Genomic DNA, 26703 nt, shown 5'->3' on the forward strand with positions numbered 1-26703 from the left:
AACATCCTGTGAGCTGACTCTGATGAAGGAGTGTTCACTGCGTAGCTTTGAAAGACACGGGTGAAAGATTGCCAGTAGAATGGGCCCAATTGAGGTTTGATGTATATGGTTGACCTGGTTTGTAGAGAGCTATGTTTCTGGTGCTCTCGACGTCTCGGAATCTCCATCTGTCTTATAGTCGAGAAACAGATATGCATCCCTCGATGGACAGCAATAGAATGTAGGACATGGTAGTAGTACCAAAGGAAAACTATTGAACTTTCTTTCTTGCTTCTGATCTTCTGGTTGTTCACAGGCGTCTAGGTGAATTTTGGTTTAACCTTGACCTTGGCATGTTACTCTGTACAACATGAAATATGATCCTCGATACTAATTGAGCAGAAAGTATGAATGCCAAGAAGGGCTATTCACCCTAGAACTGGGGTGGAAGCTGCGCCCGACCTCTTTATGGTCTGTGTGCCAGATTCTAGATCTCCTATAGCCCCACTTTTATCAGCCGCAGCGTTACTATAGATGACGATGAGTTTGGCATCTCATGCGGCTGTGACAGCGATAGATCTTTGGTTGGGTGGTGCCTCATACCGAAAATTATCAAAGTCCTAGTAAACCCTTAGATAGCCATATTACTGTTATAGTTACAGGAAAGAGATAGAACTATGGCGCTTCTAAACGCTAAGACCTCAAGCCCTAGGGGGCTATCTTTAGCAGTTCCCAACTTCCTCGACTATACACCTTAATCTGAGCCCTCCTCGGACGATACAAAGAGTTTTCATCATCTATATGGATAATTAGGAAAGTTGTTCCATTGAGCCGATTATGAACTTGGTAGCAAAGTTGTCTTGGACGATACCGTCTGAAATTTAACTTGTGAGGAATAAATCTGACATTATCCCCCAAGTACACACCAAAAGAAAAGAGTGTCCCAATGAGACACAGTCCTTCGTCCCCACCTCCACCTTCTGAAGTGTTGCAATTTCAAGCGCCTCCGTTCCTCCCGTCGCCGATGTCAACAGGTTACCACTAGGTAGGCTTTTTGGTTGCTTGATGCCTATAATCATAAGTCGAAATTATCATGTCCGTCCTCATAAGTATGAGTGTCCAAGATAGTTGCTGCTCGGTAACCAACCGCAGAGCACTTTGGTCAGATACGGAGTATTGTTAAAAGTGCCTGCCTTATTAGGCATAGCGTAGACTTGGAGGTATAAAAAATAGCCCACTCTACTGTCTGGAACCCTCCTATTGGGACATGTTGTATGCACTTCTTGTGACTTCAAAGAGGTAGCCAAGAAATCAAACTGTGGCATTCACATTTAGTGATTGCAAGTTACGTATGAGCACCTAAACATTCTCTCCAAGCTCCCGCCTCGCTTTTGAGAAACTCGATGCCGTCTTAGATGAGGCTCTTTTGAGTTCAAGCTCCAAGTATCAAATGGACAGGTGAAAGTGCTGCTCGCTAGCTATATCTGAGAAGAAGATTATATTGGCAGAATCGGTCACGCATTTGATACAACGTGTTGAATTGCAATACACTAGAATCACTTCTTTCCTTCTATCGCTATAGTAATGCACAGGGTATCGAAGAGATGCAGTTCTGTCTATTACGTTTTGTTTCGTCCCATCATTCATTCATAACCAACACTCTGGTCAAAGTTTCGCAACGAAAGACCCTGGATGGTGTACGGATGTCATGGAGAGTTCTGCAAGTATGGGCCCGGTGGAGTAGAGCAGTGGTTGCTTCACCCTTGTGAAATGCGGACCAACTTCTCGAGGATTGACAGGACGCCTGTAACGAGTCAGCACATTGGGCATGGAAACTAGACAACAAGAACAACTTACCAGTCACTCCTTGGGTCAAGGTTGCAGAAGCTTCGGTGTTCCTCGCTCCCACAGTCACAGTAACGACGTCCTTGATGGTGCCGGCCTTTTCCATTTTGTGGGCCCAGTTGAAAACATACTCGTCCTCTCTCGAATCGCCAATAACCATCAGAAATTCAGGCATGCATTCACCCCGAGTCTCATACAGCTTTTCCAAACTATCGGTGATCATCTGAGCAGCGAGTCCTTTGTTGATCCCAACTTCAGAGATGTATAATCCGTCTTCGATTGGTACCGCACAGACGTTCTGTCCCTGACAGGCATCATTGATGTGGTTAGCACACTCGCCCGCTTGCTTGAAAGCTCCAGACACATCCTCGGCCTCGGCATAATCAAACACGACAGCCGAATGCCGCTCTTCAATTCTGCTGCCTTCAATCCTGTCTACATAATATTGTAAGATGCTGCGGACTCCTTTCTTCCAGACTTTGGCATGTTCGGAGTTAGCCAGCTCTTCCCATTCATCCGTGTCCGGTGCCTTGACATAGGCACCATTCTCGGCGATGATTCCAAGACCACCCACAGGGCTAAACAAACGTTCCAGTTCCTCCGGCATACGCGAGCTCATCACATAGACCATGTTCTTCGGGTCCTCAATAAGGTCATTCAGAACATCGATGGCACGTTTCGGGGTTGTAAGGATGATGTCAGCCGGAGAGCCCCAGGATGCTAGAGTTCCTTCGTAGTCAAGAATGATTAAGCGTTTCGAAGCGCTCTGGTATTTCGACTTGACCGAACTTACGGACAATCGTGGCACCGAAGTCGCTTCTCGAACCGAATGTTCCTTCCAAGCACGATTGAGAGCCTTCATGTAGCGATCGTACCACGTCGTGGCATTCTGGTTCACGACAATATCGTACATCCCTTTCCACCGACGCTCTCTCTCTTCGGGCGACATCTCAAGTGCTTGTTTGATGGCCTCGGCACACTGAGTGTAGTGCCAGGGATTTACCAGAATAGCGTCGTGCCCAAAGACCGTCGCCGACCCAGTGAATTCGCTAAGCACAAGTGGGCCATGTTTGGGTTCGGCAAATTTGCCGTCCTGACACATGACAAACTCGTGACTGGTCAGATTCATTCCTTCACGCAGGCTGGTAATCATCAGGCACTCAGCCACGGTCAAAAGCGCGAGATATTGTGCAAAGTCAATGTCCTGTTTCAGGAAGACCAGTGGCTGATGCGCCAGGGTTGAATGGGTCGAGTTGACCCGAGTAACAATGTCGGCAACTGTGGCGCTTAATTCAGGGTCCTCGGTAGAAGAAGTGGCAATCTGGATGAGCACCACCTGATCCTTGTACTGAGGATATTTGTTAAGGAAGAGCTCGTAGGAGAGAATCTTCTGACGAACTCCCCGAATGTTGTCCAACTTGTCTCGCCCGACGAGAATACGCTTCCCTCGATACTTTTCTCGTATTGTCTTGACCCAGTCGAGTACCTCTGGTGCCCGGCGTTGCTGATCGAGAGCTTTCGGGTCAATCCCTATGGGGCAGGTGTTAACATGGACGAAACGACCATTTTCAAGGATGACGCCATGTTTGGTGGCTTCGACATTCAATAAGCGGCTACAAGTTTGCAGGAAGTGATGACCATACTCATCGTTCTGGAATCCTATCATGTTGGCGCCGAGTATACCTTCCAGTAACTCTGATCGGACTGCGAGACAGCGAAAAATCTCAGATGATGGGAATGCCGTATGTAAGAAGAAACCAATCTCAGCCTCGGGAAGCTTTTGTCGGAGCAAGCCCGGCACCAACAGTAAGTGATAATCATGGATCCAAATGATATCTCCTTTCTTATAGTTGTTTGCTATCCGATCGGCAAACGCTTCGTTGACTTTGACGTAGAAGACCCACGAATGGTCCTCGTATGCTTTACTTTTTGGGTGGTCGGGGATCTGGTAGTGGAAGACGGGCCATAGAATGGTTTTGCAGTAGTGTTCATAGTGTCCGTTGAGATCGCTGTCACTGACGTAGACTGCCAAAGAGTCATAGTCATTTTCTAATTTCTCTGCGATGCTCTCTTTCATGTGGTCTTCCAAGACATCAATGGGACACCCCAGAGTGCCTACCCACAACTTCTCATCGAGTAGATCGGCATCGGCAGCAGCATCAATGGCGTTGAATAGGCCTCCGTTGCCTATGACTGCTTTCTCCACAGTGTAGTCGAATTCCGAAAACCGGCGGTCGTGACTGACTGTCCTTGATCTTCGATGCCCGCCTCGCCCCGACTTCTTCTGGGCTTTCTGTAGCACAGCCGCAGCCTTCTCCCTAACCTCGACCGCCGCATGCTTTAGAATCGAACTTGGTGGAGGTGACTTGGCCCTCGACGGTGGCTGATTCCATACAAAGCTCTTGCCCCATCCCGGAGAGTGTATATCGTGGCGGGAGATGCCTCGAAGCTCTTTGAGTGTTACTGGACGTGCAGCCGACGGGATGTTTTCCTCGACCACCTTCTGACCCTGCTCTTGTTTCTGCTTGACGTGCGATGGAAGGGATAGCGCCATGGGACGCTGGACATGAGGACGGAAGATACTCTCATGATCGGTGGTCGCTCCTGGTGTCTGAATCAAGGAGTCTGGGGTCTTGGTGAGGGCTGTGGGGATGGCCGCATTTGACTTGGGTGTAAACAGGCTGACAGAGGATAGACTGTCTGCTTTGGGTGTCTGAGATAAGGCTACTGGAGAAGTGGCATTGACTGGAAGGCTGGAGCCGGCTTTGTGTATCTCTGGGGACTCGGGCCCCGAGCCAGTCCAGGATGGCGGGCCATCGAAGTTGACCGTATACGGCAAGAAGAGGCTTGCAACGAAGATCGTCATTGTAGCATAGGGGCGATAATGACAAGTATATCTCGAGGAGGAGTACAAGTGTCAGATAAATCGCTCTGAGAGAGACAATCCGGTGGTGGAAAATAGGAAGACGTCGAGGTGCGACTGTTGGACGTAGAGAGGAAGACGGAGGATGGACTGGAAAGAGACGGTGGGTAACGACACAATCAGAAGTGGAAGAGAAGAAGAAGAGGAGAGAAAAGAAAGAATTGATTGTCGAGTAGTGAGTAGAAGAGTATAGTGAACAATGAGCAGTGAGCAGTGAGCAACAGTACGTCGGGTTGGAATGAATTGGCTTCAACCGGAGCAATGTCCCGGGCGGAGCGGTGCCCAAGAGAATGAATTTCGCGTTACGCGTTGTGGTTCAGCATGGGGAAGTAGGAAGGGACCATTGTATGTGCTTTGGGTTACACTAACGCCGTCATGGCAGGAGAAGCTGCTAGCAGTGCATCGCGCGATTCCACGATTCCACGATTCCACGACGATGTTCTGTATACAAAGAAACACGAAACAGAACTTCAAGCCGGTTCGGCAGGTTTTTTTCGGGACACGAAGCTCTTAAGAATGACGCACGTGGTGGGGATGACAGATGAGGTGCCAACAGGAACAGGCTTGAAATAATGGACCTAATCGCTTGCAGTAGTCGCACCTTGCACAAAGAGGGCAATAGAGGGGCCTGTTAGCTAATAGCCCGCCCGGAAACCAGCGTCTAAGAGCCAGTTAGACACCGTTATCGAAGGAGCACTGCCGCCTAACATGTCCAAGATAGCGGATTTATTGTACATATCTATGCTGAGCTGCTCTCTGTCCTTTCCAGTGGCCCGGCAATGGATTCCGTGGCATCACCTCGCCAGTAATAATCAAACTCTTTTCCAACAACATTTAGGGAGGTCTCGTACTCGTATCGCTCTGGACTGCAGGCTGGCGAGCCCAATTCTTCTCGTTCTCGTCCCTCCTTCTTCCGCCTGCACGTCTCATACCACTTTTTCTCCATCCAGTCAAATCAAAGGCCGACACCACAACTGCCTTGTCGAGAGATGCATCTAAGCATGTGCTCCTTGCTCTCGACTCGGCTGGCTGCTCCCTCTTGTGAACTCTACTCGCTCTTTCTCCCATCCTCATCCGACCTTTCCCTCCTCATCCCTTCCATCCACGATGCCTCTCTATCTGACCGGGGCCCACTCCTCCCGCGTCAGTAAGCCGGGTCAAAGATCCCTCAACAACAACAATACCCGTCGTCATTCTGCCTCGCCCTTCGCGAACATTCCACGCACCAAAGCATCCGTTTCGAGGACAAAGCCACTTTTCGAAAGTCTCGACGATGGCGACGAGGACGAAGAAAGACTAGACGCTACTGGAAAAATCCTCCCCACTTTGTCCATCGATGGGGCCCAGGATGTTCTTTCCGCTATGCAACATGCTCGTGCTACCATGTTTGCACCTATTCCAGATCGAGCGGGCATGAACAGCGTCCGCATCGCCGAGGTTCTGAATTTCCAGAAGAACCTCCCTGCTATGGTGTCGCTGGCTCATGTCCATGCTGTCGTATCAGCGTCTTCAAAGACCGAGCGCCAGCTCGCCGCGCTTCAGGCTGCCGGGAAGGTGCGTAAGCTCAGGGTAACCGGTCGAGGTAACGACATTAGTGGTACTAGTGAGGTCTTGATCACAATGAACGATTTGCGACTCCTGCTGGAGCGAAGTAGAGTTGCCACAGAGGTTATTTCTGATTTCTGCAGCCTTCTTTTGCATCAGCCTAGGGCCACATCAGTCTCTGCTCAAGCTCTACCAGCGTCTCATGTGACTGCTTTGACGCGAACCGGCTTCCTTGTTTCTTCCTCTCTGTCTGGCTCCCGCAACCTTTCCTTGGCAGGTTCATCTCTGGTGGGCATGCCAAAGATTTCTCGTGCAGCCTCTGGTACTTCTGACGCCGTGGGCGGAGAAGCAGCGTTCGAAGAACTGGGTGGGACCGGCGGTGCGAAGCGCCCTACCTCTGGACCCCAGAGCACCACAGGAAGTGACTTGACACTGTCCGTACCCAACTTGGGCCCCTACCTCAGGTTACTCAATGCTGGACGTGCCCATCTGCTTGAGCTCCTGGGGAAATCCAAATATAAGGAAGGCCCTTTGTACCTCCTGCGGGAGCGATGGGATGGTGCCATTGATTCTGACAACCGAATCTCGTCTGCAAAGCGTCTCCGCGGAGAGTTCTCTGCTGTTCTGCCGGCCAAGACAAAAAAATGGAAAGACCTGTATGGTCTGAACTTCGACTGGGTTGTTGAAGAATGTCTGGGAGCCGGCTTGATTGAGCTTTTCGAGACCAAGAGTGTCGGCCTTGGTATAAGAGCATTGGGCTGAACGACTTTTAAATTGCTGCCAAGCAGGTTCTGCAAGTCAGCTTCCAAAACCTTCAAGAAACCGCGTCCTATCATTCCGGGCAATTCGCCAGGCTCGTGGAAGGCAACAGGGCGATCTTACCTATGTAAGCTATCATGTCATCCTCCCAGAGTTGAGCTGGGACAAGATACACCGGCGTCGTGGAGTAAGGCAATGAAATGCGACAATCTAAGCAACGCCGCCGTTTACGCACAAGAGTCAGGTCAGATGCTAGAAGAGGATACTATCTCAAGTCAGCGTCGGACGAGTCAAAATTCGTCGCAGAACTGCCAACATTATATTACAGATATAAAATTATGAACTAGATCTCTCTCGAAGGCGAAAGAGAGCATGCCTGCGCATGTACAGTCACCGGCGCTCGAGAATCAGGTACAGGGTATCTCTGTGTACAACATATAAATCACACATCAGAAGGAAATCATGTAATATTTACTTATACAAGGTACCTAGTCACACCTGTACAATACATGGCGCTCTAAATTGATTCAGCACCAACGCATCAACTTTGCTTAGTTTTGTTAAAGTGTCTAGCTCTTTCCTCGGCTTTGTGAATGACCGGGCAAAAACTACATCTTTCCACCGCTCAACTTCTCGGCAATCTTTTGCATGCGCTCCTGGTCCTTCATGACCCGTTCGTTGACCTCCGACGACAACCTCAAACCACCGCGACCCTGGTCTCCGGTCCTGTCCCTTCCTCGCCGGATCATGTCCTCGACCGTGTCAGGCGGGCCCTGTCGGTCCCAGATGCTCTTCGTGGTCTGGAACGCCTGGTCAATGGCCTCGGTCAACTGTTCCTTGGTGGTGATGAAGTGCCTCGCGTTCATGTAGAGGGTGTGCAGCCGGTCCAGGCGCTCCTCGTGCTTCACGGCCTGCCTCGCCTGGTAGGCCTCCCGACGGGCGGCGTAGATGGCCTCCTCTTCCTCGGGCGACAGGTCGTGCACCTTCTGGGGTCTCATCGAGCTCGGCACCGAGGCGTTGGTGAGCCTCTCGTCCTCGCGCTGGGCCTGGGTCATCAGCCTCGCGTTCTGTCTCTGGCGTTGCTGACTCCGCCAGGCGATCTGGCCGTCGATGTGGACCTTCCGGGCGTGCAGTTCCTCGAGACCTTGCCGGAGCTGGGTCTTGCGGAGCTCCGCCATCCGCTGTTTGTATTTTCCCATCTCCGTGAGGTGGTCGGGCGGTGGGACATTCTTGGGTAAAGGGTCGCGGGTCACGTTGGCGAGGTACTCTTTGCCAGGCTTGTCGGGACGGCGTCGCGGGAAGAGCTCGCGTGGGACAGGGAGGATACCCTTCACCACGGGTTTCGGTTCGCCGACGGGCTGATGAGGTCCGGGGACGTCGATGAAGGCTGGAGATTCCGGGGGGATGTGCAGACGTGACGAGGTCGACGTGAAGGTCCGGGTGGCCTGGGTTGTGGGAGAATTGAACAGGCGCAGCCGGCACGCGCGACATACAGAGCCGGAGAGAGTGTCCATGGTTTTTGTTTGACACTCTTGGACTCCGGGTTACTATACTCTGACAGTAGGAAACGATTGACCTCAGATTCGAGGTGATGGCCAAATGTTCTGATTCTGTTACAGTCGAGGGAAGAATCGCAGCTTTCGAAAAGTCAGTAAATTTCGGATAAACTGCGGCAACTTGGTCAACACCAAATAGGCAGGTAAATCTTGGCGCTACTCTCACGCGCCTTTGGACCAGTAGATCCAAAGGGTTCGCCCCAAACAAATTCATTGCTGAGGCGAATCAAAGCTCATTGTGATGCTACATTCAAGTAGATACGCAATTGACTGACCAGATAAAGTAAGGCAAGTAGATTTCAGGAGAAAGGTACAAGCATGATTGTTGACACGAAATCTATCTGGTAAATCTCTACTCTACAGTGGTGACATTGAGATACCGTCAGGTGCCGACGAAGCTCCCTACATTTCCACTCCCGCCGTCATATGGCTTTTGCTCGATTTATACAAGGCCGAAAACGCCGAATCTCTTCGCGCCAATAGTGCTCGAGGCGTGTCCAATTCCCGCAGCCTACCCCCGTCGAGTACGGCGATGCGATCGCTGTCCAGGATCGTGTCGAGTCTGTGAGCAACCACAATCATCGTGTGAGTGGCGAACTCCTCGCGGATGACGCGTTGCATGAAGGCGTCGGTCTCTCGGTCTACATTGCTGGTGGCTTCGTCAAGGAGGACAACCTTTCCCGCTGTGGCCGGGGCAGCTCCATCCTCGGGTCGTTGTACAGAACGTCCATGTATCGCAGCAGTAGTCATCGTCGCTGCAGGTATCGAGGTCTTCAAGATTGCTCGTGCCACCCCGAACAGCTGCTTCTGCCCTTGGGACAGGGCGTCAGATCTCACGGCCGAGTCTAGACCACCCTGTACTTGAATCAGTTGCCACAAGTTTACTCTTGACAAGACGGTCACCAGCTGTGCGTCAGTGTAGAAGGCACCCAGGTCGAGATTTCGTCTGACGCTCCCAGCGAAAAGGAAAACATCCTGTGGGATGGTGATGATGCGTTCGCGGACGGCGTCCCTAGACAGATTTTTGAGGTCAACCCCATCGATCGATATCGAACCTCCTGTCGAGGGCTCGAGGAGGCCCAGGATCGTGAGGAGAAGGGAACTCTTTCCGCTTCCCGTCCTGCCGCAAATGCCAATTTTCTCTCCAGGACGGATTGACATGGAGATCCCGTCCAGGATCATCCTCTCGTCGTTGAAGCCGGCTCGGAGATTTCGAATCTCAATTGCGCCATGCTCAGGCCATGCAGAACTCTTTCGGCCCAGACATTTATCTTCCCCTCGGGCTCCCTCTTCTCGCGTTGTCCGAGCAAACTCCCGTGTGCGCGTAATGGCTCCAAGGGAGACCTCCAGTTGCGTCCAGAATTGCAGCAGGAGCGAGAGGATCTCGTTGAAGCTCAAGATGTTGTTTAGTGAAAGACCCAGCGAACTCGGATCCGAGGCAGCCCTCAACTTGACCGCCATCGTGACCACGACAATCGCAAGACCCGCAACAATGAGGTCAAGTACAAGGTTCAACCATCGTTGAGCGCAGAACAGAAGATAGTACGGCAGTTGTGAGTTGTCGAGCCGACCCATCATCTCCTCCGTAAACTTATTCTCCCAACCAAATGCTTTGATACTCGACAGACCAGCAAGGGTGTCGAGGAAGTGTGAATACAGAGGACTTCTCATTTCGAGGTCCAGCAGTCGCAGGCGGCGCGATGTGCGAAGGTAGACTTTTTGCAAGAGGTAGAGCACGGCAAACACCACGGGGACAGTCACCGCCATGTAGCTCGAGCCGGTCGATATGAGGGCGAGCGATCCGAACCCCCAGAAGAGGTAGACGATGCTGCAGAGCAATCCAGTCGGTAGCTGCGTGTCGACAACGGTCATGTCCTGGCTGAACCTGTTGAGGATTGCCCCCACCTGTCCGTTCTCGCCAGCGAGAAAGGGATAAGATGCGCCCATGACGGCATCAAGCAGTGTCTGATGCAGCGATGAGGCCGATTGTGGCACCAGTCGAAGAAACATGGTCCAGCAGAGAAGCGCGAAGAAGAGCAGGTTGCCACACGCCAGACAGGCGTAGAGTGGCATCCATTTCGATTCGTGGTGTCCGTTGTCGGCTGTCCACCATTGCAAAACAACTTGAGAGGTGTAGTAACACACGGTATTGCTTGAGGCAAACGCAAAGAATGTGAGCACCCAAACCCCACGTACCGATTTGAAATAGTAAATGTAGTCAGCAAAATCACCATCAAGTTTCTTCCGAATCGGCTCGGGCTGGTCGTTGCCACTCTCCCGTGTGCAATTTGTGCTTGGGTGATCTTGGATGGGGCTCTCTTGACGTTCATTTGCAGTCTTTTCGAGGTTGATCTCGTCGGCCTGTGAATAGATTTCGTCACCGACAAGTGTCTCGCTTTTGGTATGAGATTGAATGTTTGTCCGGACACTGACCTGCCGTAAGTCATTGAGGGATACAATGTTGTCTGCGGCGGATTCGTACTTTGTCGCGTGTGTAACCAACACGACAGCAGCATCGAGTCTCCGGAATAATCCTCTAGATCCGAGCATTTTGTTCATGATCTTGTTCTCGGTGTCTGCGTCGAGGGCACTGAGGACATCGTCGAGCAGAAGCAGCTTTGGCCGATGGTAGAGTGCCCTCGCAAGGGCAATCCGCTGTCTTTGGCCTCCACTCAGGCTCACGGCCTGACCGTTGACGAGGGTGAGATCTCCATTCGGCATCTCCAAGAGATCAGGGGTCACACAGCATGAATTCACGACTTCAGAGTACCATTTCATGTCGACCGGGGCTCGCTTGACCCCACATATGTTGTCACGTATGGAGGCGCTGAACAGCCACGGTAACTGAGGGCAATAGGAGATTTTGCTGCTCATGATCGAGAGCGTTCCTTGAACGTGTCGAGAGTCGCCGATGAAACGTTTGAGAAAAGTCGACTTTCCGCATCCACTTGGGCCCGTGATTATTGTTAACGAGCTCGGATAGAGTACTAGGTCGACTTCCTTGATATCTGACTTTGTGTCAGAAGCATCAACGAGCCAACTATTACGCAGCAGAGCGGTGGGCTTGTTGTGACATTTTTCAGCCAAAGGAAAGCGAATCTCGTCCTGCGGGTTACAGTCCGTTGTGGTTGAGATGCCACTACCAGATTGGTGTCTTTTTTCCGTCAGGTACTTTTCAATTCGGTTGAGCGATCCAAAACACGATGCCATGAAGGGAACGGCAGTCAACAGCTCGTTTGCCGGTGTCGTCACCAAAGATATGAGTGCCAGGCTGGTGAACGCTCGAGAAACGTCAAGCGACTGCGTGCCGTCCCCTCGGGCTTTTATCGCGTATGCGATAAACGTCACGGCGGCAGCGAGCGCAGTGGGGGCGTTTCCTGAAGCCCTATCAGTCGCTGATGGTAGACAAGTATGGAGCGCAAAGGAGGCAACAATGCCCACTTCGTCTTGTCTGGAAAAAAGGAACTTACCTATCGTGTTGAGCCAGACGGTGGACCAGCGAAACTTGGCCTGTAATCTGAGCTCATTGTGCCGCTCATCCTGGATCATTCGACTCATTGCCTTTTCGATTCCCAGCATCCGAACACTCTTCAGAGACGATAAGACGCCAGCGGTCAATGAAATGCGTTGTTGTACCGCAGCCGCCCACGCTCCTGCTTGGCCCCCGATTGAAGCCGTAATTCGAGCATCGAGAAGAGCACTTATCAAAACCACGGCGATGGGCATCATGGAGACCCACCCAATCTGAAGGGCTAGAAGACTGATTCCAATGCCCAGCTCCAGGGTTCGAGACCATACTTCGTGAACGAACGCGAGACTCTGGCAGATGCGGTCGACGTCGGTGCTCATGAGCGTCACCGCGGCCTGTGGATCCTCGGCGTCGTAAAGAATGATTATCGATTCGGAGTAGATCAATGCTACGAGTGCCCCGCGAATAATGACAATGCTTCGGTAGACCAGGTGTTTGTACCACATGTTAGAGATCTACATTTCGATTAAAATCAGCCGTCGAGTTCGAGGCGGTTCAAGCAAAGAGTCAGAACGTACAGCCAGTCCGATGTATATCACTGCTGTTGCACCAATAAGCCCCGAGCCGATGTCTTCTCCCATCCTCGTATGTGGCTCCCGCAAGAAATTAATCGTTCGGTGAATCAGGTAAGGCTGCGCAAACAGGAGCATTGCGTAGCACAATCGAGCTGGAACAGGAGCAAGACTTGGATGTCTGTGGGCCCTAAGCAAGGCCCTTGCTAACGGAACACAGCAGTCAAGCCGCTGACGTTTCCATTGCCTTCTCACTGCATCGTGCAAGGCATTGGAATGAAGCTTCAGGTCGGTGACACCGAGATCCTCAGGGTCTACGGGTTGCCGGAAGCCTGACCAGAACAAGGCATTCAGCCAGATGAACAGACTGCGATTGAAGATCCCAGAAGTCATCTCCCGGGGCAGATCTCGATAACCTGGCTCCAAATAACGCCTCTTCTCCCGTGCTTCCAGCACTAGAGGTAGACTTTCAAGCAGGTTACCACCGTCAAAGCCGTAGCGGTTGCATGTGTACCGGGAATCAGGTATAGAGTACGTAGCTCCGGGAGGCCAAGGACAATGGACAACATGAGATAGCAGCCGAGTAAGGTGGACGGCCGAATCGACTTGACATGCTCCAGATATGACAGCGCTGGGAGCATCGTGGACGCCACCAACGTAACCGCCGCCGAAGGTATCGAGGCATGTGTCAATTTGTGCGCGTTTGTAATTTGGATGACGAGAAGAACAAGAGCCGCCCCTATCAGCCCAAACGTGCCCATGAGCTTCGCCGTCAGAATTCCGCGGCCGGGATCGGCCTTGCGGTCTGAGAACAGCAGGTACCAGGTCCTCCATCCTGCCGCGATGACGAACAGAGCATCGACCGGGATTGACAGGATGCTTTGCTCAAAGAGAAGTGTGAAGTCGAACAAGCGAGCACATGTTGCTATAACCGGGCCAAAGTTGTTATCGGCCGCTGGCTCGCAAGTATCGGTAGCCATTCGCTTACTAGATGTTAGGCCGCGAAAATGACGTCCACGGCTTCAAGTCTTTTTGCGGTCTCGGACGAGGTAGTAGAAAGATAAGATCTAGAAAGCTGAATCAGGGAAGGAAAGCATGGCACGTCACTCATGGGGGGTTGCACCGGTACGAATGGCCACGGCCGGGGACAGCTTGCTACTTTGGAATGATATGCTGATATCGTATGAGAAATCGATTGGATCGAAAGGGCCTATGGTGGTACTCCCTGTCGGTAGGCACTTCATGGGCACCGATATGCAGTTGTGGTGATCATCACATGCTTCGAACGACGGCGGTCACTTAGGACAATCTTGACATACCAAACACTCGCTGAGATGGCAGGGATTCCGCAATCCTGAACAGCAGCTTGTGTGTTGTTGATTCCTGGACCAAAAAGACCATCTCAAGGGCTGGGGGATCTAATCGACGAGGAAAGTACTTGTGGTATTCGAATCCGTCCGAGCTTCCGGTGTTACTGTGACATTCGGCGCTCAATGCTGGTCGGGGATGATTGGGCTGGGACAGTTGGTGTCGGCTCTCATAGATGTAGATGCCTTCTGACGATATCCTCACAGTGCTTTATTCTTCGAAGATGTATTAAAGACAAACAGAAGGTCGAAGAGTGTCTCGTTTGTGTCATTCTTGGCGTTCCAACCAATTGTAAGAGCCTTTACCATAGTATTTAATAGGTCCTCCTCCGAACATCACCCACCAGTACGGAGTATATTTGCCTCCTGCACACTTCCTTTTACCGCAACATCTACACCCTGTTGCTGAGTCTGTAGGACTGCGCCTGCTGATGCCGCTTTCACTCCTTCCGAGTTGAGCCCAAATACGGTGTCCGCCACAGTCTGCAGCCCGACAACTAAGAAGAGGTCTTTTTTCTCGATTCTCTTTTCGAACCATTGCTAAAACGCCTTGTCGGCACAGAGCGTGGCGAATATTGCGTCCGAGTTGTCAAGCTCGTAGATAACTACCTTCTTAGTTGCGAAAGACATATCATGTTTTGAGGCGACACTGGTGTTGAACAGGCGCGAGAGAATCGCGCTCAGACCAATCCCACGATCATGGTGTTGGAGATCAGAGAAGTCAGCTATGTTGGTCACAAGTACTCCGTATGCCCTTGCCGACTAAGAGCTTCGACCTATCAGATTTTAATTTGTCTTGGTTGGGATGTTTGATATTACTGATGATGTTGCTGCACTCAAGCGCGTCGCGGGCAAGGGGGTGAGGAAGAACGTTGTGTGGGTGCTTCATTTCGAGTGTCGTATGCGAGTGTCTTGGTCGAATTCTTTTCTGAAAGGAAGTTCTACTGATAAGAAATCACAGGAAGCTAAGATTGAAGATAATGGCTGGAAGATGCATCGACTGTCTGATCTGTATTCACATGGCTGGATTGTCAAACATGTGAGCCAATACGAGGTAACCAGACTGGCCTCTGACTAGGAGCAAAGGTCTCGGATCTAGAACCTCATGGCCACCGATCTCCCGAAGGCCGACTTGAACTACCTTTTGATCATGGATATCACATCTAGAGAGTATCTAGCCCATCATGCTTCCTGATTCAGGAAATGAGGAATCTTTACAGGGTGTCATAGCATTCTACAAGAATGTCTTTGCTTAGGAAAACTTGAGCCAATGGAACTTGTCGTTTACTGGTTGAATCTGAGCAACGCCTTATCGGAACTCGTTGAGCAAGAATGTGATCCCGATATTGCAAAAGAGGCCTTCGAGGCTGGCGAAGAAGCCTTCAAGAGGATAGATTCTTGTGATGATGCTTTTCCTGGGCCATCTTCGGATTTTTTGGCCTCATACTTGACGGGATTTGAGTTGAAGGAAATAAGACCTATCTACAACATGCAATCACAGCTATTCGTACTGCAGTCAACGCCACGGCGATCGGCAATGCGAGGAGATGTGCAAGAATCACAGATCTATGCAATACCCTGTGCTCTGCCTTTGATGCTTACGGAAAACGTGGCTATATTGACGAGGCCGAAAAAGTGGGCCAGCAAGTGCTAGATAACTCGCGTGCTGACGCAGGTGATCGTGCCAGAGCTATGAGCAATCCAGGTCGGGCATTTGGGCTGAGATATGACGCCTTTCGAGTCCAGAGCGATATCTTTGCCCCTGTCGACTTCGCCAGATCTGCCATGGACACCGTCGAAGACCTAAATATCAGGTTTATGTGCAAGAGCAACCTTATGGGAGATATGATCTCTGTTGCTGAAAGAAATCGCACCTGTGGATTCCGCTCCCGAGCTTGGGACGGATATATACGATGAATCTGAGGGTACGGATAGGGCTGTGTGCGCTCACAATATGAGCTACCTGCATCGTTTGCGGTCTAAGAGAGGCAGTGACGATGGTGTCATGCTGGCTGTTGACGTGGCGGATTTGCAATCAGCAGTTGACCTCGCGACTGAAGCTATCGATGCATACCCGGGAGAAGGTTTCACCTTGTCCATGTACGAGGACCAACTCGTCCTCTGTCTCAACCACGCCTATCATGCGTCTTCTGCAAACTCTGACAAACTCCCGTTGGCTATTCACTACGCCGAGAATGCTGTCTCTAGAGCAGATGAAGATGACTCGGTCCGCGGGAAGGTCCTACGCAAAGAGATCTATCAGGTCACGAGAAACCTGATTGTGAACATACAAGTTAATCGAGATTCAACACTGAAGGAATACTCTTGATTAAATGAAATCACGCTTGATAGTGACAGAATCGACACGGTATGTTTGGAATAAGGACAGACAGCAGACTTCCGTCATACCTAGTAGCTTTCTTGACAGAACTATTGGATGACACCTCACGGAATTACCATCACTGGGTGACGTTATCAGTGTGAGAAGCATAGCGCTTAGCCAGACTTCACAATCTACCACTCAGACGCCTGCACTCTTCAGGAGTACACAAGGGTGAGGAAAGTCGGCTACACTCTTGTTCAAGTAGATAAATTTTCATACCTTTTTGAGCAACTTTTTCTCGACGAATAATCTTGCGACAAGTACAAACCCCGAGCTCACTGTCGCGATGCCACCCGCATAGAAGATCGCAGGACGGTACGCATCAACCCCACGATAACCATCCTTTGCTGCCCCACTTGCTTCCAACAAGAATCCCGCAATAGGCGTGCCCATGAGATACCCGGCAGTCCAGCCGGTGATGCTTAGGCTCATGCCGGTCGCGGCAAACCGTGGATCCACCATCGATACAACCACAATCGGCAGTGTGGTGAAGAAGGCGCCATTGGAAACACCGTTGAGCGTGGCGAAGACAACAAGCGCCTGAAGAGTTGAGGAGACGGGCCAGATGGCGAGTGTCGTCACAGCATTCAGCACGACGGTAATGGCGAATGTATTGAGTGGCCCTATGCGGTCACACAGCGGGCCAGCAAGGAAGCGCCCAACGGTGTTGCACGCGTTGAAGCCGGTGACCAGACCAGCGCCAACTTTGCTGGAGAAGCCGACGGACCTGGCGAAGAGTGGTAAGAAGAAGGGCGGGACAAAAAGGGTGAAGGTCAGCGTGGCGCCAGCAAGGAAAACGGCCGCAAAGGGAATGTTCCTGAACAATGTCAAATCCAGGACCGGGACATTGGGTATGCGAGTGCGCTCCTTGATGGCCAACGCCGCCGGGACTCCGGTTGCGATGATCATCATCCCCAAAATGCGGAGTGTCCAGGCCACGCCGACCTCATTGATCAACGACTCGGTACAGATGGACAGGATGGTGGCGCCGAGGCCTCCGCCCAACTTGACCACCGCATTGGCAAGACCGAGACGCCTACTGAAATACTGCATTGGCATCACGTTGGAGGCCGTGTAGCAGAGGCAGTCGCCGGCGCCGAGGACAAGGCCGAATGTCTGAAAGAGTCCGGCGACATTGTTCGTCGTGAAGCCTGACGTGAAGGTTCCGATACCCAGAAGCAAGATGCCGAGGGTCGCCACATTCCGAATGCCCATGAGCCGCATAAAACGTACAGCCACGAGGCCGAACGCGACACAGATCGTGATGCCGAGACTGCCAATGAAGGCAGCGGTGGCGGGAGCCGTGCCTTTGAGTGTCGACGAAAGCAAGGCGGTCTGTATGATGCCCCACGAGCCGGTCAGGCCGCTGAACCAGAAGGTTATCACGGAGCAAGCGAATATCACAACCCAACCGTAGCCACCTTCCGGCACTGCTGTAGTCGCACCATGAGGGCCCGGATCCTCGAATTGCAACTGGACACGGCTGCTTGCTGATTGAAGCTGATCTTGACTATTAGACTGTTCGGAGAGGCCAACTCCGTCCCTGAGTGGAAGCACGGAGGTAGTGGCCGACATGCGTGCAGCTTCCTGACTAATGGGCTTAAATTTTTTGGAGCCTAGAAGTGAAATCAGACATAAAAAGATGTCAAGAAAGAAAAATTTCGTCGACTCGGCGTTCACGATCTAGAAAAGATCCACTCCAAGCAAGGGGATTAGGTGGACAAGATCATCAAAAACACATACAACGAACTTGAGGATGTCACCAACAAGAAGTCGTCTTGAGGACTTTGTTGGCGAGCGACCGAGGAAACCCATACAGTGACTCAGAAATATGGAGGGTTAACAATTCCCGGATAGTCTGGGTATCCTGCCGCACCGACCGGCTCCACCTTTCCCTATTTTCTCTCAGTCGGTTTGTTCCACAGCAAGGGTTGGTCCGTTCCGTACAGTATCCTCCCCCTGTCTCTCTGTCTCACGTCACATTTTCAACAGCGTGCATTCATGACCTCCAACTCATGTCGAGATCTTGGAGCTCTCTCAAATATAAATCGTCTGATCCACGTGCTGCCTCTTCGTGGAAATGGCCCCGCTCCAACAGGGGCGAAAGTTGCCTCTTCTCGCGACGCCTTGATGCCTCTCGCTCTTTGCCCACAGCTGTGCTGGCAGCGCGGGCCCTGAACGATATGTACGACAGCATCGCCCACATCGTCCACATGCCGACCTCACATTTGTCACTTCCTGCGATCTCTCTTCACTCTTTTCGGTTGTCCTCCTCGTGCCATCGAGCTATATGCCTCATCACAAGAGGTTAATTACCGTCAATCTGAGTTCTGGGGGTTCATATTCCAGTCATACTACTGAGGATGTCTGCACCCTCGACGACCTCGCCCGAAAATATGAGGAGGCTTTGTTGGAGACCTGTCTCACAACGTTGTATGTACCGAAGATTATCTACCACGTTGAAAGCATTCAGCGACTCTTCGAGGGGTATGTGACTTGACCTGATTGGACCGAGCTGCTATTGATTGTACAAAGATACCATGGCAAGGTCCATCTTGATCCAAAGGTGACCCTTGGCGAGTGCGGCACGGCTCGGATGGAGAACTTCCGGCATTGGTTGCTCCAGACCTTCACTGTCAAGAAAATCAGCATGAAGGACATCATCTAGACAACCCTTTCGTCTGCAGATCCAAATAGCAGTGTCTCTACCTGAACGCGAATGTCTTCTGGTCTTCTGGGCGGTCATACTATCTCGTCGTGCCACGGTTACTTCAAGTGACAGAGAAAAAGAATGAGCGGCCTCATGCACTTCTGCTATCACTGAAACTTAAGCGTTTAGATAATGGGAACATGTGATATTATGAAATGCGAACAAGAGAGTCCCAAAGTTTCTTGGTAACTTATTAAAATAGCTTCTTTAATCCTTACTAACTTTATGGGTTTATCGCTACAGACTAATGACATGGTATATTATCTAGATGTATACAAAAGAAAGACTAGTAAATAACGTCATATCATTTCACATGGTAAAGCTTACTTTCGTTTATACTATAACAGGAGTAGATGAGGAAGCACCAGGGGCACTCAGAGCATGTCTGTAACTTGACAACAACAACCTCAAACTCAGGATCTTGAAAGGTTGTCCTGACATGTTTTCATTGCCAGGGGATTTGATCATGTTGAGGGTGGATGTGTGGGCCGATTGTGTTATATTGTATCCTTACATCTGTAATGTAGGGATAGAGAGGTGGAGCATTCTGCCGGATATTTTGCCGGCATCGATGTTTCCATACTGCTTCGACTAAAATTTTTCTCTTGCAGGTCTCATGTCCAACTCGTGAACCCACAAGTCACAGGATTGATTCATGCACTGTAGGTAGAGCTTTCCCACGCTCTCTGCCCGAATCCTCTCGCCGAGTTTGACTTTGCTCATCATCTCCTTCCGAGCTTCCTCTTTCGCCCGGCCATCTTCACCTTCCTTCGTCAAAATAACCTCGGTGGTGTCGGCGTCGACGATCCCACCGTTCGCAATGGCATGGACGACGTGGATCCCCCGGGGACTGTATTCTCTCGCCAGACTCTGCGCCAGCATCCTCACACCGGCTCTTCCGGCGCCGTACGCGGCGTAACCTGGGTTCGTCCGCAACGCGCCCAACGTACCCGTGAAAATGATGGTTCCCTTTTTGATCATGACTTCTGCCGTGTCGGACGGAGAAGAATCGGTGGCGGGGGTCGTGTCAGAGGCATACTGCGACAACATCCACTTCGACGAGAGTTGAGCAAACACCATGGCGCCCGTGACGTACGTCTGTAGACTGTCGCCGAATTTGGCGGGGGATTCGTCCGCGAAGGGCGTCTTGTGGGAGTGCTTGATGTTCCAGATGGCGAGGTTCAACTTTCCCAGATGTTGGGCCTCGGACCACGATTGAATCTCCGAAAAGGCTCGCGTCAAGCTACTCTCGGATGTGTCTGTTTGGAAAGCCCGTAGGGTGCCGCCATTAGACTCTCGTGATAGTCGTTCAGCGAGGCTTTCGTCAGCGGAACGAGACAAAAGGGCCACGGCCATGTTGCCATGGGAAGGGTGGGCGAGGATTCTTGCAATGCCGGAGGCAGTTGTTGGGCCAGCGCCCATGAGGATGACGAGACCAGATGGAGCCATGTGGGTAGTCGTACTCCGTAGTCGAACGAGTGCATACAATCAAAGATGATGATAACACAGCTTACCTGGTCGAAGATTTTCTTCTCATTCAAAACAACAACGTGACGTTGAACCAATTCCATGATGTCAATCTGCAGTACAAACTGTGCGGGGATGCATTTAGCGGATACGAGTGTCTACTGTAGAGAATACATCAAGTGTGTCGAACGGCAACATTCCGTAGAGAGAGAAGAAAAAGGCTCAGTCTTGGCATTGGTAGCCTTGTGGTCTGGATTATGGCAAACATGACTCCCCCCACTGCTAACGGGTACAAAGGCGAACCTGTGAAAACCATTGCAATAACAATAACAATGATGATCATAAGTTTATTATGGAGTTGGAAAAAAAAGTCTAGAATCAGGCAACTAATTCGTTTGGTCATGCCACCCACGACGGGGCGAGAAGGAATCGATGATTGAAATGTAATGCACAAGTGCTGATAGGCTGAAGGGAGGTCTCGAGCGAGGCTGACCAATCAGGCACAAGATAACTGTCAGACAAAGCGAAACCCCCGACGTCACTGCCGGAGTTGCACATGTGTATAAATGATCTTCATGTCCCCCCCCCTCCAAACTTGCCCGTTGTTTTTTTTCGATCATAATACAAAGCATCAAAACAAACTTGACTCTCCATAACATTTCCTCTGCCTCTCGCAAGAAGTCCAACAGGATTCTCGACACGCTCCAAAACCAACACGATCGAATACCGTACACTCCGTCCTCAATCAAAAATGGTCAAGCCAACCACCTGCTGCGGCCGTGGTGACGATTGCGTCTGCGCCCAGAAAGCCACATGCTCTTGCGGCAAGCAGTCTGCGCTCCACTGCTCCTGCGACAAGAAGACCACCGAAAACACTATTCAAGGTGCTCGATGCTCATGCAGTAAGTTTCCTTCTCCTGGGGCTTTGCCAGAATACACACTAATCACTCTCCTCTTTTCCACAGGAGCCCGTCCCGCCGGCCAATGCACCTGCGACCGTGCGTCGACCGAGAACTCGGCCCCTACCGGTGACACCTGTGCCTGTGGTCAAAGAAGCGCGGGAAGCTGTACCTGTGAGAAAGCCGCAGACGGTGGCCGGTACCCTGACGAGGTGGACTTTACTGGAAAGGCCTAAACGATCGATCGGTGTCACACACGACACGGAGAATGTTGTATGACATATTTTATCTCTTTCGACGGGATTGGGATGTAGAAGGCGTTTTTGGCCTATGATCACCACAACTGCACTTTGGGGGAGTTTGCACTTCAAGGAGATAGGAATGCATGCGGTCAATGAAGATTGAACATTGTACGGAATAAATGATATCATCAATAAGACCAAAAAAAACCATAAATTACTCGGATGTGTTGATGTCAATTGACATGAACAATTATGAGGATTCTGTCCCAGCTTCTGTTCTGTGTGTATTTGAAGTGGCAGTGCTTGTGGTGTTCTTTCTTCGCATATCGGATTGTTATGTCGATGGATCATAATGAGGGTTGGTCGTGTCCTGCTTGCTATGTTGTAATGTTCCTCGGGTCACGAATACTTTGGACATCTTGGCCCCCTTTTTGATTCAATCATGGCGACCCTCACCAACAAAATCTTGTCGGTCGCTACATGTGAGACAGCGCCATGTACCATCATAGACCCGTTCTCTCACAATCCTTGCAGACAAGTCACAACAAACATTTAGCCCGGATCGGCAGCTCGACCGGATTACAATTGAACCTCTCGTGGTGGCGCAAGGCCTGGCCTTTTTCTGGGAGTTCCCACTCGAACGCCAGGACCATTGCTGCGATGCAGATCGACAACTCCATGTACGCGAGGTTCCGCCCAATACAGGCCCGTGGGCCTAGGCTGAACGGCAGGACATAGTCCTTCAAGTTTTGTCGTTCCTCGTCGGAAGCGACACCGGATTCGGGAATCCAGCGGTCGGGAACCCATTGATCCGCACGGTAAAACAGGTCTTCTCGTCGATGCAAACTCCAAGTCTGAGCAGACACCGTCACACCTGCAGCGACCAGTTCGCCGTCGATGAGTGTCGGTTCAGTCGTCAGACGGGGTAGACCGGTGCCGAGAGGCGTTTGGAGGCGAAAGGACTCGTCCAAAACGGCACGCAGGTAAGGGATGTGGCGTAGGATCTCGTAAGGAGCAATGGGGATGTGTTTTTGGTCCAGTCGGGATTGGAGTATGCCGCGCAGCTTTTGTTGTGTCGACCGGTTGGCGGCGAGAAAGTACATGGTGTTGGTCAGTGACGTCTGCGTCGTGTCGTTGCCGGCGTTCAACATGACACCGCTCTCGGCGACGATCTCGTCGAGGCTCATGGGATGAGCACAACGTTTGGCGGTCGGCAGGGTCGGGAGATTCGAAAACAGGTCCGGTTCGCTCGGAGGACTGTTCAGTCGTGTCTTGGCCAGGTGACGTGCCATGTCGGTAAAGGTGTTGCCGCATTGGGTTCGTCGAGTCCAGCCGAGTAGGACGTTGCGCATGAGATTATACCAAAACGGTGAGAGATGGCCGAGGAGGACGCTGTGTCCGGCTCCGGTGTGGAACGTACTCATGGCGTTGACCGTTTTGATGGATCCATCTGCCGTCTCAGCAAGACAGTCGTCGTTTCCACGGTCCAGAAATCCATACGTTTGAGACCAGAAGACGTTGGTGATGGCATCGTAGGAGAACATGTTCATCCAGGGTCGAAGGTCGAACACGCCATTCGTGACTTCAAATCGGTCCGTCTCGGCCATCTTGAGACCTTTTGATTTTTGCTCGAGCGCGTGTATCAGTTTCCTCACCACTTCCATAACGCGAGGCTCCATCGAGGTGATTTGTCCCGGTGCAAACACGTGAGCCAGGTTTCGTCTTTTGCCCCGGTGGACTTCCTTGTCCGAGGCTTCCGCCATGTTGGGATTGCCTCCTCCCTGGTTGTCGTAGAAGGTGTCCTTTCGCAAGGAGGCTCCATGTCCGTAGATGTCTTTAAATGCTTGAGGCGAAGAGAAGGAGAGATGCGATGGGCCGAGTCGAACAACCAGTCCAAGTTCTTTGTGTACACGATCGACGGCCAAGAATTTCTGTCCATGCCAATTATGGTACATCTGCCATAGCTGGGTAAACGCCGCGACCGACGGTGCAGGGTATTTCCGTAGGCCTTTAGGGTCAAGAATATACACCAGGATGGGATATAGGAATCTCAGGATGAGTGCTGCTGCTACGGCGGAAAGGGCGATCGTCTGCGGTGGGAGATGGTTCCAGACAAACCCGCCCTGCTGTAACATCATCTTGACGCTGAAGAGCCCCGAGACTAGCAGATTGTCGAAAGTATGATTATTCGAATGGTATCAATCGTGTAGGAGTGGCAAAGTGTGCTGATGTCCATTCCGTTGATACTTTGTCGTCGGGTTCAGATATGCTTCATTGTTATATAGGAGAGGGGAAAATGAGGCAGAAATCTGCTGCAGAGCTCTTTAGCGATCGAACCTCATACCGCGAACCCCTCCCCAGACCCAGGAAACCCACCAGGAAACCCACGGGGATCGTCTCGGGACTGCTGATGGATCATATTGATGAGAAGACAGACATCCTCTACGACGGACAGAAAAGGCCGGCGAAGACTGCCTAAATAGGCAAGTATTCGGCAAGGTAGTGCCGTCCACGCGCGTTTGGGTACCGCTGGCACTGTTCAAGATGCGAAGTTCGGGACCGGTCTGGAATTGTCAGATTGTAATCGTTATTTTTGAAAGACTGGGAGAATGTACTTGGGGGCCCAATACCATTTTTCTGGGTAAAAGATTCTCTTACCAACGTGCATGTGCTCACGCCTGACACTGGTGACACCGAACACTCCGTAATGACGATGCCCGTGCGACTATTGTCCTGCCCAGGAAACATTTTCTCCCTTCCAGATGCGATGAAGTCGGTCACAACATGTCTGATTGGGCCAGCCAGTTTCCTTCATGAAACTTTGAAGGAAGTCGATGATCTTTGATTGCTCCTCGCTCGAGGAGAAGAATTGGGCACACCATGCCACCAGATGGGTCCCATTTATACGTGCTCCAACACTATCACAGGACAATGTAATCGCGCAGAGGAGCCTGCTTTGGGAGAGAATCTCGGCCTGGTATAGCTGGTCAGCGGCTAGACAAAAGCAATGTCTCTCGACAACAAAGTCGTAAGATTCACCTCCATATAACGACTCATGCCGATCATGTTCACGTTTCTTGGAGTTCGATGTGAGCCAATGAGGATTTTCGCTGCATAGTAAAATTGCCAGGCGACCACTAAAGCTGCCATCAGTAAAGATTTCTGCAATAAGGAACAAATACCGACCGTGCCAAGGGCTGATGTATCGTATCACAGGGAAAGGTTCATTCTCTGCCCGATAGTTACACCATGGTAGAAACGTTTCCGGGACGTTCTGCCGCCACAGTTCCAACAGAATTCGTAACTCATCAAGCTCCACTTCCTGTTGGGTTGATTCCAGCGAACTGGCCCAGCATGCCGAGCACGTCCGGGCCAGTAGAACCGCCATGCGATTAGACCAGGCGGCTTCGGAGACAGGGTTGAAGTCCACGGGGACAAGTTTCGGGTCCAATTTACAGGGTTCCTCGTTCAGAAACGCCGCGCGAATGGACTGTCGGAGATAGAGCCAGAATGCGGCACTGCCATGACCAAAACCATCTGGTTTGCCTGTGAACAGCGACGGAGCGCCGGCGAGATGGCAACGAGTGTCCTCTTGGATCTCGTAGAATTGTTCCGCCATTCTGAGAATTGTGGCGATGGCAGGTAATGTCTCTCGCTCATGTGCATGGCCAAGGTTCGACAACTGAGGAATAAAGGCGGATATGGCCGTGTCTTCATACTCGTCGCACTTGGTCTTGTCCAATGTACCTTGGCGAATCAACACACGCGACGCACAAGTCAGACAAGCGTAGTAGAGCGCTCTGTTGCTCAGTGCAAGTCTTGGTATAGTCACTCCAAAGTAGCGACTAGGTGAGACGATGTCAAGCTGGAGTCACTGAGTCAGTCGTTGGCCTATTTCGCTTCCGTGAACACCGAAATACCTACCCACTTCCCCATATGACTGATAAAGAAGCCAAACACCCTAGCATCTACACCACTAGAGATGACCATTCGAGCGAAGCCATTCGTGATCCTCGGCATTTGGACCACTGACTCGTCGAATTCGTGCCATGCCTGTGGCGTAAAGATGGTGGGTGCCGATGCTCTGAAGCTGGCAGGGCTCACGGCTGTGGGAGAAATTGGAGCGACTGCCACAGGTGTGTTGATGAGGTGGAAATCGGCCGATGAACCATTCTCCCTCGGAGCAAGAGGAGAGAAGGTAGGGATAGCCTCTGACGAGGTGTGTGGTGCCGGTCCAGGTGACTCCACAATGTCACCGTCGACATCGATACTGACATTGTTATTGAAATCGGGGTCTGTAGGAACGGCGGTATTATCGTCCAAAGAAAGCTCCGGGGATGAGAAAGCGACTTGTCGGATTTTCAGTGAGGGAGTCGGGTACTCGCATTTTTGTTTGCGCCTCGCCTTGCAACAGTTCGAGCATCGCGGTGCGTGGTCACCTGCATGTGTTCAGCTTCTTGTGAGGACTTTGGAGTCCTGTCGTAGTAGTCACTTACATCGTAGATGCCTCTCTCGGCATGGGATACTACAGCCTTGTTAACTCCAGCCGAAGCACGGGATCAGTGCGCGTGGGCGGGACATACCAGCCTGGCTTGCGCACTCTCACGCTGGTGGTGGATGGCATAGTTGAAGACCAATATCATCGAACATGTGGGGCACGGATGAGAAGGGGAGCCATTACCAGAGTAGAGGGATTCCGGGGAAGAAAGTGGTGTCGTGGAGGGGTCGAAGTACAGTTATTGAGAGAGAAGTTCGGCGAGGGTTGGATGGGCACATGTCGATATTGAGGACCCAGGCAGATGATTGTAATGTCTCGGACTAGACCACCGTGTAATCCAGGCTTGATTGTCTGTAGAGAAATACTCGGACTGCTGTTCTCTGTACAACCCAAAAGAAGAAAACCTCGCCGAGTTTCTGTCTTGGCAGGTCCAAGTCGCCCTCGTTGGCCTCACCCCAGATTCTCCCCACAATTCACCACAATCTCGGG

General features: G+C 51.4%; 8 protein-coding genes across 8 annotated transcripts; 3 read left to right on the forward strand and 5 right to left on the reverse strand.

Moving 5' to 3' along the window:
* Positions 1 to 1511: 1511 nt before the first annotated feature.
* Positions 1512 to 5194, reverse strand: PV06_10716 (trehalose-phosphatase). The gene is made up of 2 exons (XM_016412291.1): positions 1837 to 5194; positions 1512 to 1783 (listed from the first exon to the last, which is right to left on the reverse strand). Exons 1-2 carry the CDS (start codon positions 4688 to 4690, stop codon positions 1737 to 1739), a joined length of 2901 nt encoding a protein of 966 aa, XP_016257305.1. The 5' UTR covers positions 4691 to 5194; the 3' UTR covers positions 1512 to 1736.
* A 502-nt stretch (positions 5195 to 5696) lies between these two features.
* PV06_10717 (uncharacterized protein) lies at positions 5697 to 7566 on the forward strand. Its single transcript, XM_016412292.1, has one exon. It carries the CDS (start codon positions 5855 to 5857, stop codon positions 7052 to 7054), a length of 1200 nt encoding a protein of 399 aa, XP_016257306.1. The 5' UTR covers positions 5697 to 5854; the 3' UTR covers positions 7055 to 7566.
* PV06_10718 (uncharacterized protein) lies at positions 7504 to 8680 on the reverse strand. Its single transcript, XM_016412293.1, has one exon. The coding sequence runs from the start codon at positions 8563 to 8565 to the stop codon at positions 7660 to 7662; it is 906 nt and encodes a 301-aa protein (XP_016257307.1). The 5' UTR covers positions 8566 to 8680; the 3' UTR covers positions 7504 to 7659.
* A 7289-nt stretch (positions 8681 to 15969) lies between these two features.
* On the forward strand, positions 15970 to 16344 carry PV06_10719 (uncharacterized protein; the record flags this gene model as incomplete). The annotated part of the gene is made up of 1 exon (XM_016412294.1): positions 15970 to 16344. One exon carries the CDS (start codon positions 15970 to 15972, stop codon positions 16342 to 16344), a length of 375 nt encoding a protein of 124 aa, XP_016257308.1.
* Positions 16345 to 16563: 219 nt separating this feature from the next.
* On the reverse strand, positions 16564 to 18176 carry PV06_10720 (uncharacterized protein). Its single transcript, XM_016412295.1, has one exon. It carries the CDS (start codon positions 17971 to 17973, stop codon positions 16612 to 16614), a length of 1362 nt encoding a protein of 453 aa, XP_016257309.1. The 5' UTR covers positions 17974 to 18176; the 3' UTR covers positions 16564 to 16611.
* A 1230-nt stretch (positions 18177 to 19406) lies between these two features.
* On the reverse strand, positions 19407 to 20856 carry PV06_10721 (uncharacterized protein). The gene has a single exon (XM_016412296.1). The coding sequence runs from the start codon at positions 20555 to 20557 to the stop codon at positions 19700 to 19702; it is 858 nt and encodes a 285-aa protein (XP_016257310.1). The 5' UTR covers positions 20558 to 20856; the 3' UTR covers positions 19407 to 19699.
* Positions 20857 to 21191: 335 nt separating this feature from the next.
* PV06_10722 (uncharacterized protein) lies at positions 21192 to 23659 on the forward strand. Its single transcript, XM_016412297.1, has 2 exons — positions 21192 to 21477; positions 21541 to 23659. The coding sequence occupies exons 1-2, from the start codon at positions 21327 to 21329 to the stop codon at positions 21708 to 21710; spliced, it is 321 nt and encodes a 106-aa protein (XP_016257311.1). The 5' UTR covers positions 21192 to 21326; the 3' UTR covers positions 21711 to 23659.
* A 978-nt stretch (positions 23660 to 24637) lies between these two features.
* PV06_10723 (uncharacterized protein) lies at positions 24638 to 26340 on the reverse strand (the record flags this gene model as incomplete). The annotated part of the gene is made up of 5 exons (XM_016412298.1): positions 24638 to 24690; positions 24756 to 25581; positions 25641 to 26155; positions 26213 to 26241; positions 26300 to 26340. The coding sequence occupies 5 exons, from the start codon at positions 26338 to 26340 to the stop codon at positions 24638 to 24640; spliced, it is 1464 nt and encodes a 487-aa protein (XP_016257312.1).
* Positions 26341 to 26703: the final 363 nt, after the last annotated feature.

This window comes from Exophiala oligosperma (assembly GCF_000835515.1).
Source record: "Exophiala oligosperma strain CBS 72588 unplaced genomic scaffold supercont1.15, whole genome shotgun sequence".
In the NCBI taxonomy this organism is placed as follows: domain Eukaryota; kingdom Fungi; phylum Ascomycota; class Eurotiomycetes; order Chaetothyriales; family Herpotrichiellaceae; genus Exophiala; species Exophiala oligosperma.

Coding starts and splice junctions, on each gene's coding strand:
- PV06_10716 (XM_016412291.1), bottom strand. CDS start 4,690: ATGACGATCTTCGTTGCAAGCCTCTTCTTGCCGTATACGGTCAACTTC. Junction 1,784..1,836: donor CTTGACCCAAGGAGTGACTG/GTAAGTTGTTCT, acceptor GACTCGTTACAG/GCGTCCTGTCAATCCTCGAG.
- PV06_10717 (XM_016412292.1), top strand. CDS start 5,855: ATGCCTCTCTATCTGACCGGGGCCCACTCCTCCCGCGTCAGTAAGCCG.
- PV06_10718 (XM_016412293.1), bottom strand. CDS start 8,565: ATGGACACTCTCTCCGGCTCTGTATGTCGCGCGTGCCGGCTGCGCCTG.
- PV06_10720 (XM_016412295.1), bottom strand. CDS start 17,973: ATGTCGGCCACTACCTCCGTGCTTCCACTCAGGGACGGAGTTGGCCTC.
- PV06_10721 (XM_016412296.1), bottom strand. CDS start 20,557: ATGGCTCCATCTGGTCTCGTCATCCTCATGGGCGCTGGCCCAACAACT.
- PV06_10722 (XM_016412297.1), top strand. CDS start 21,327: ATGGTCAAGCCAACCACCTGCTGCGGCCGTGGTGACGATTGCGTCTGC. Junction 21,478..21,540: donor AGGTGCTCGATGCTCATGCA/GTAAGTTTCCTT, acceptor TCTTTTCCACAG/GAGCCCGTCCCGCCGGCCAA.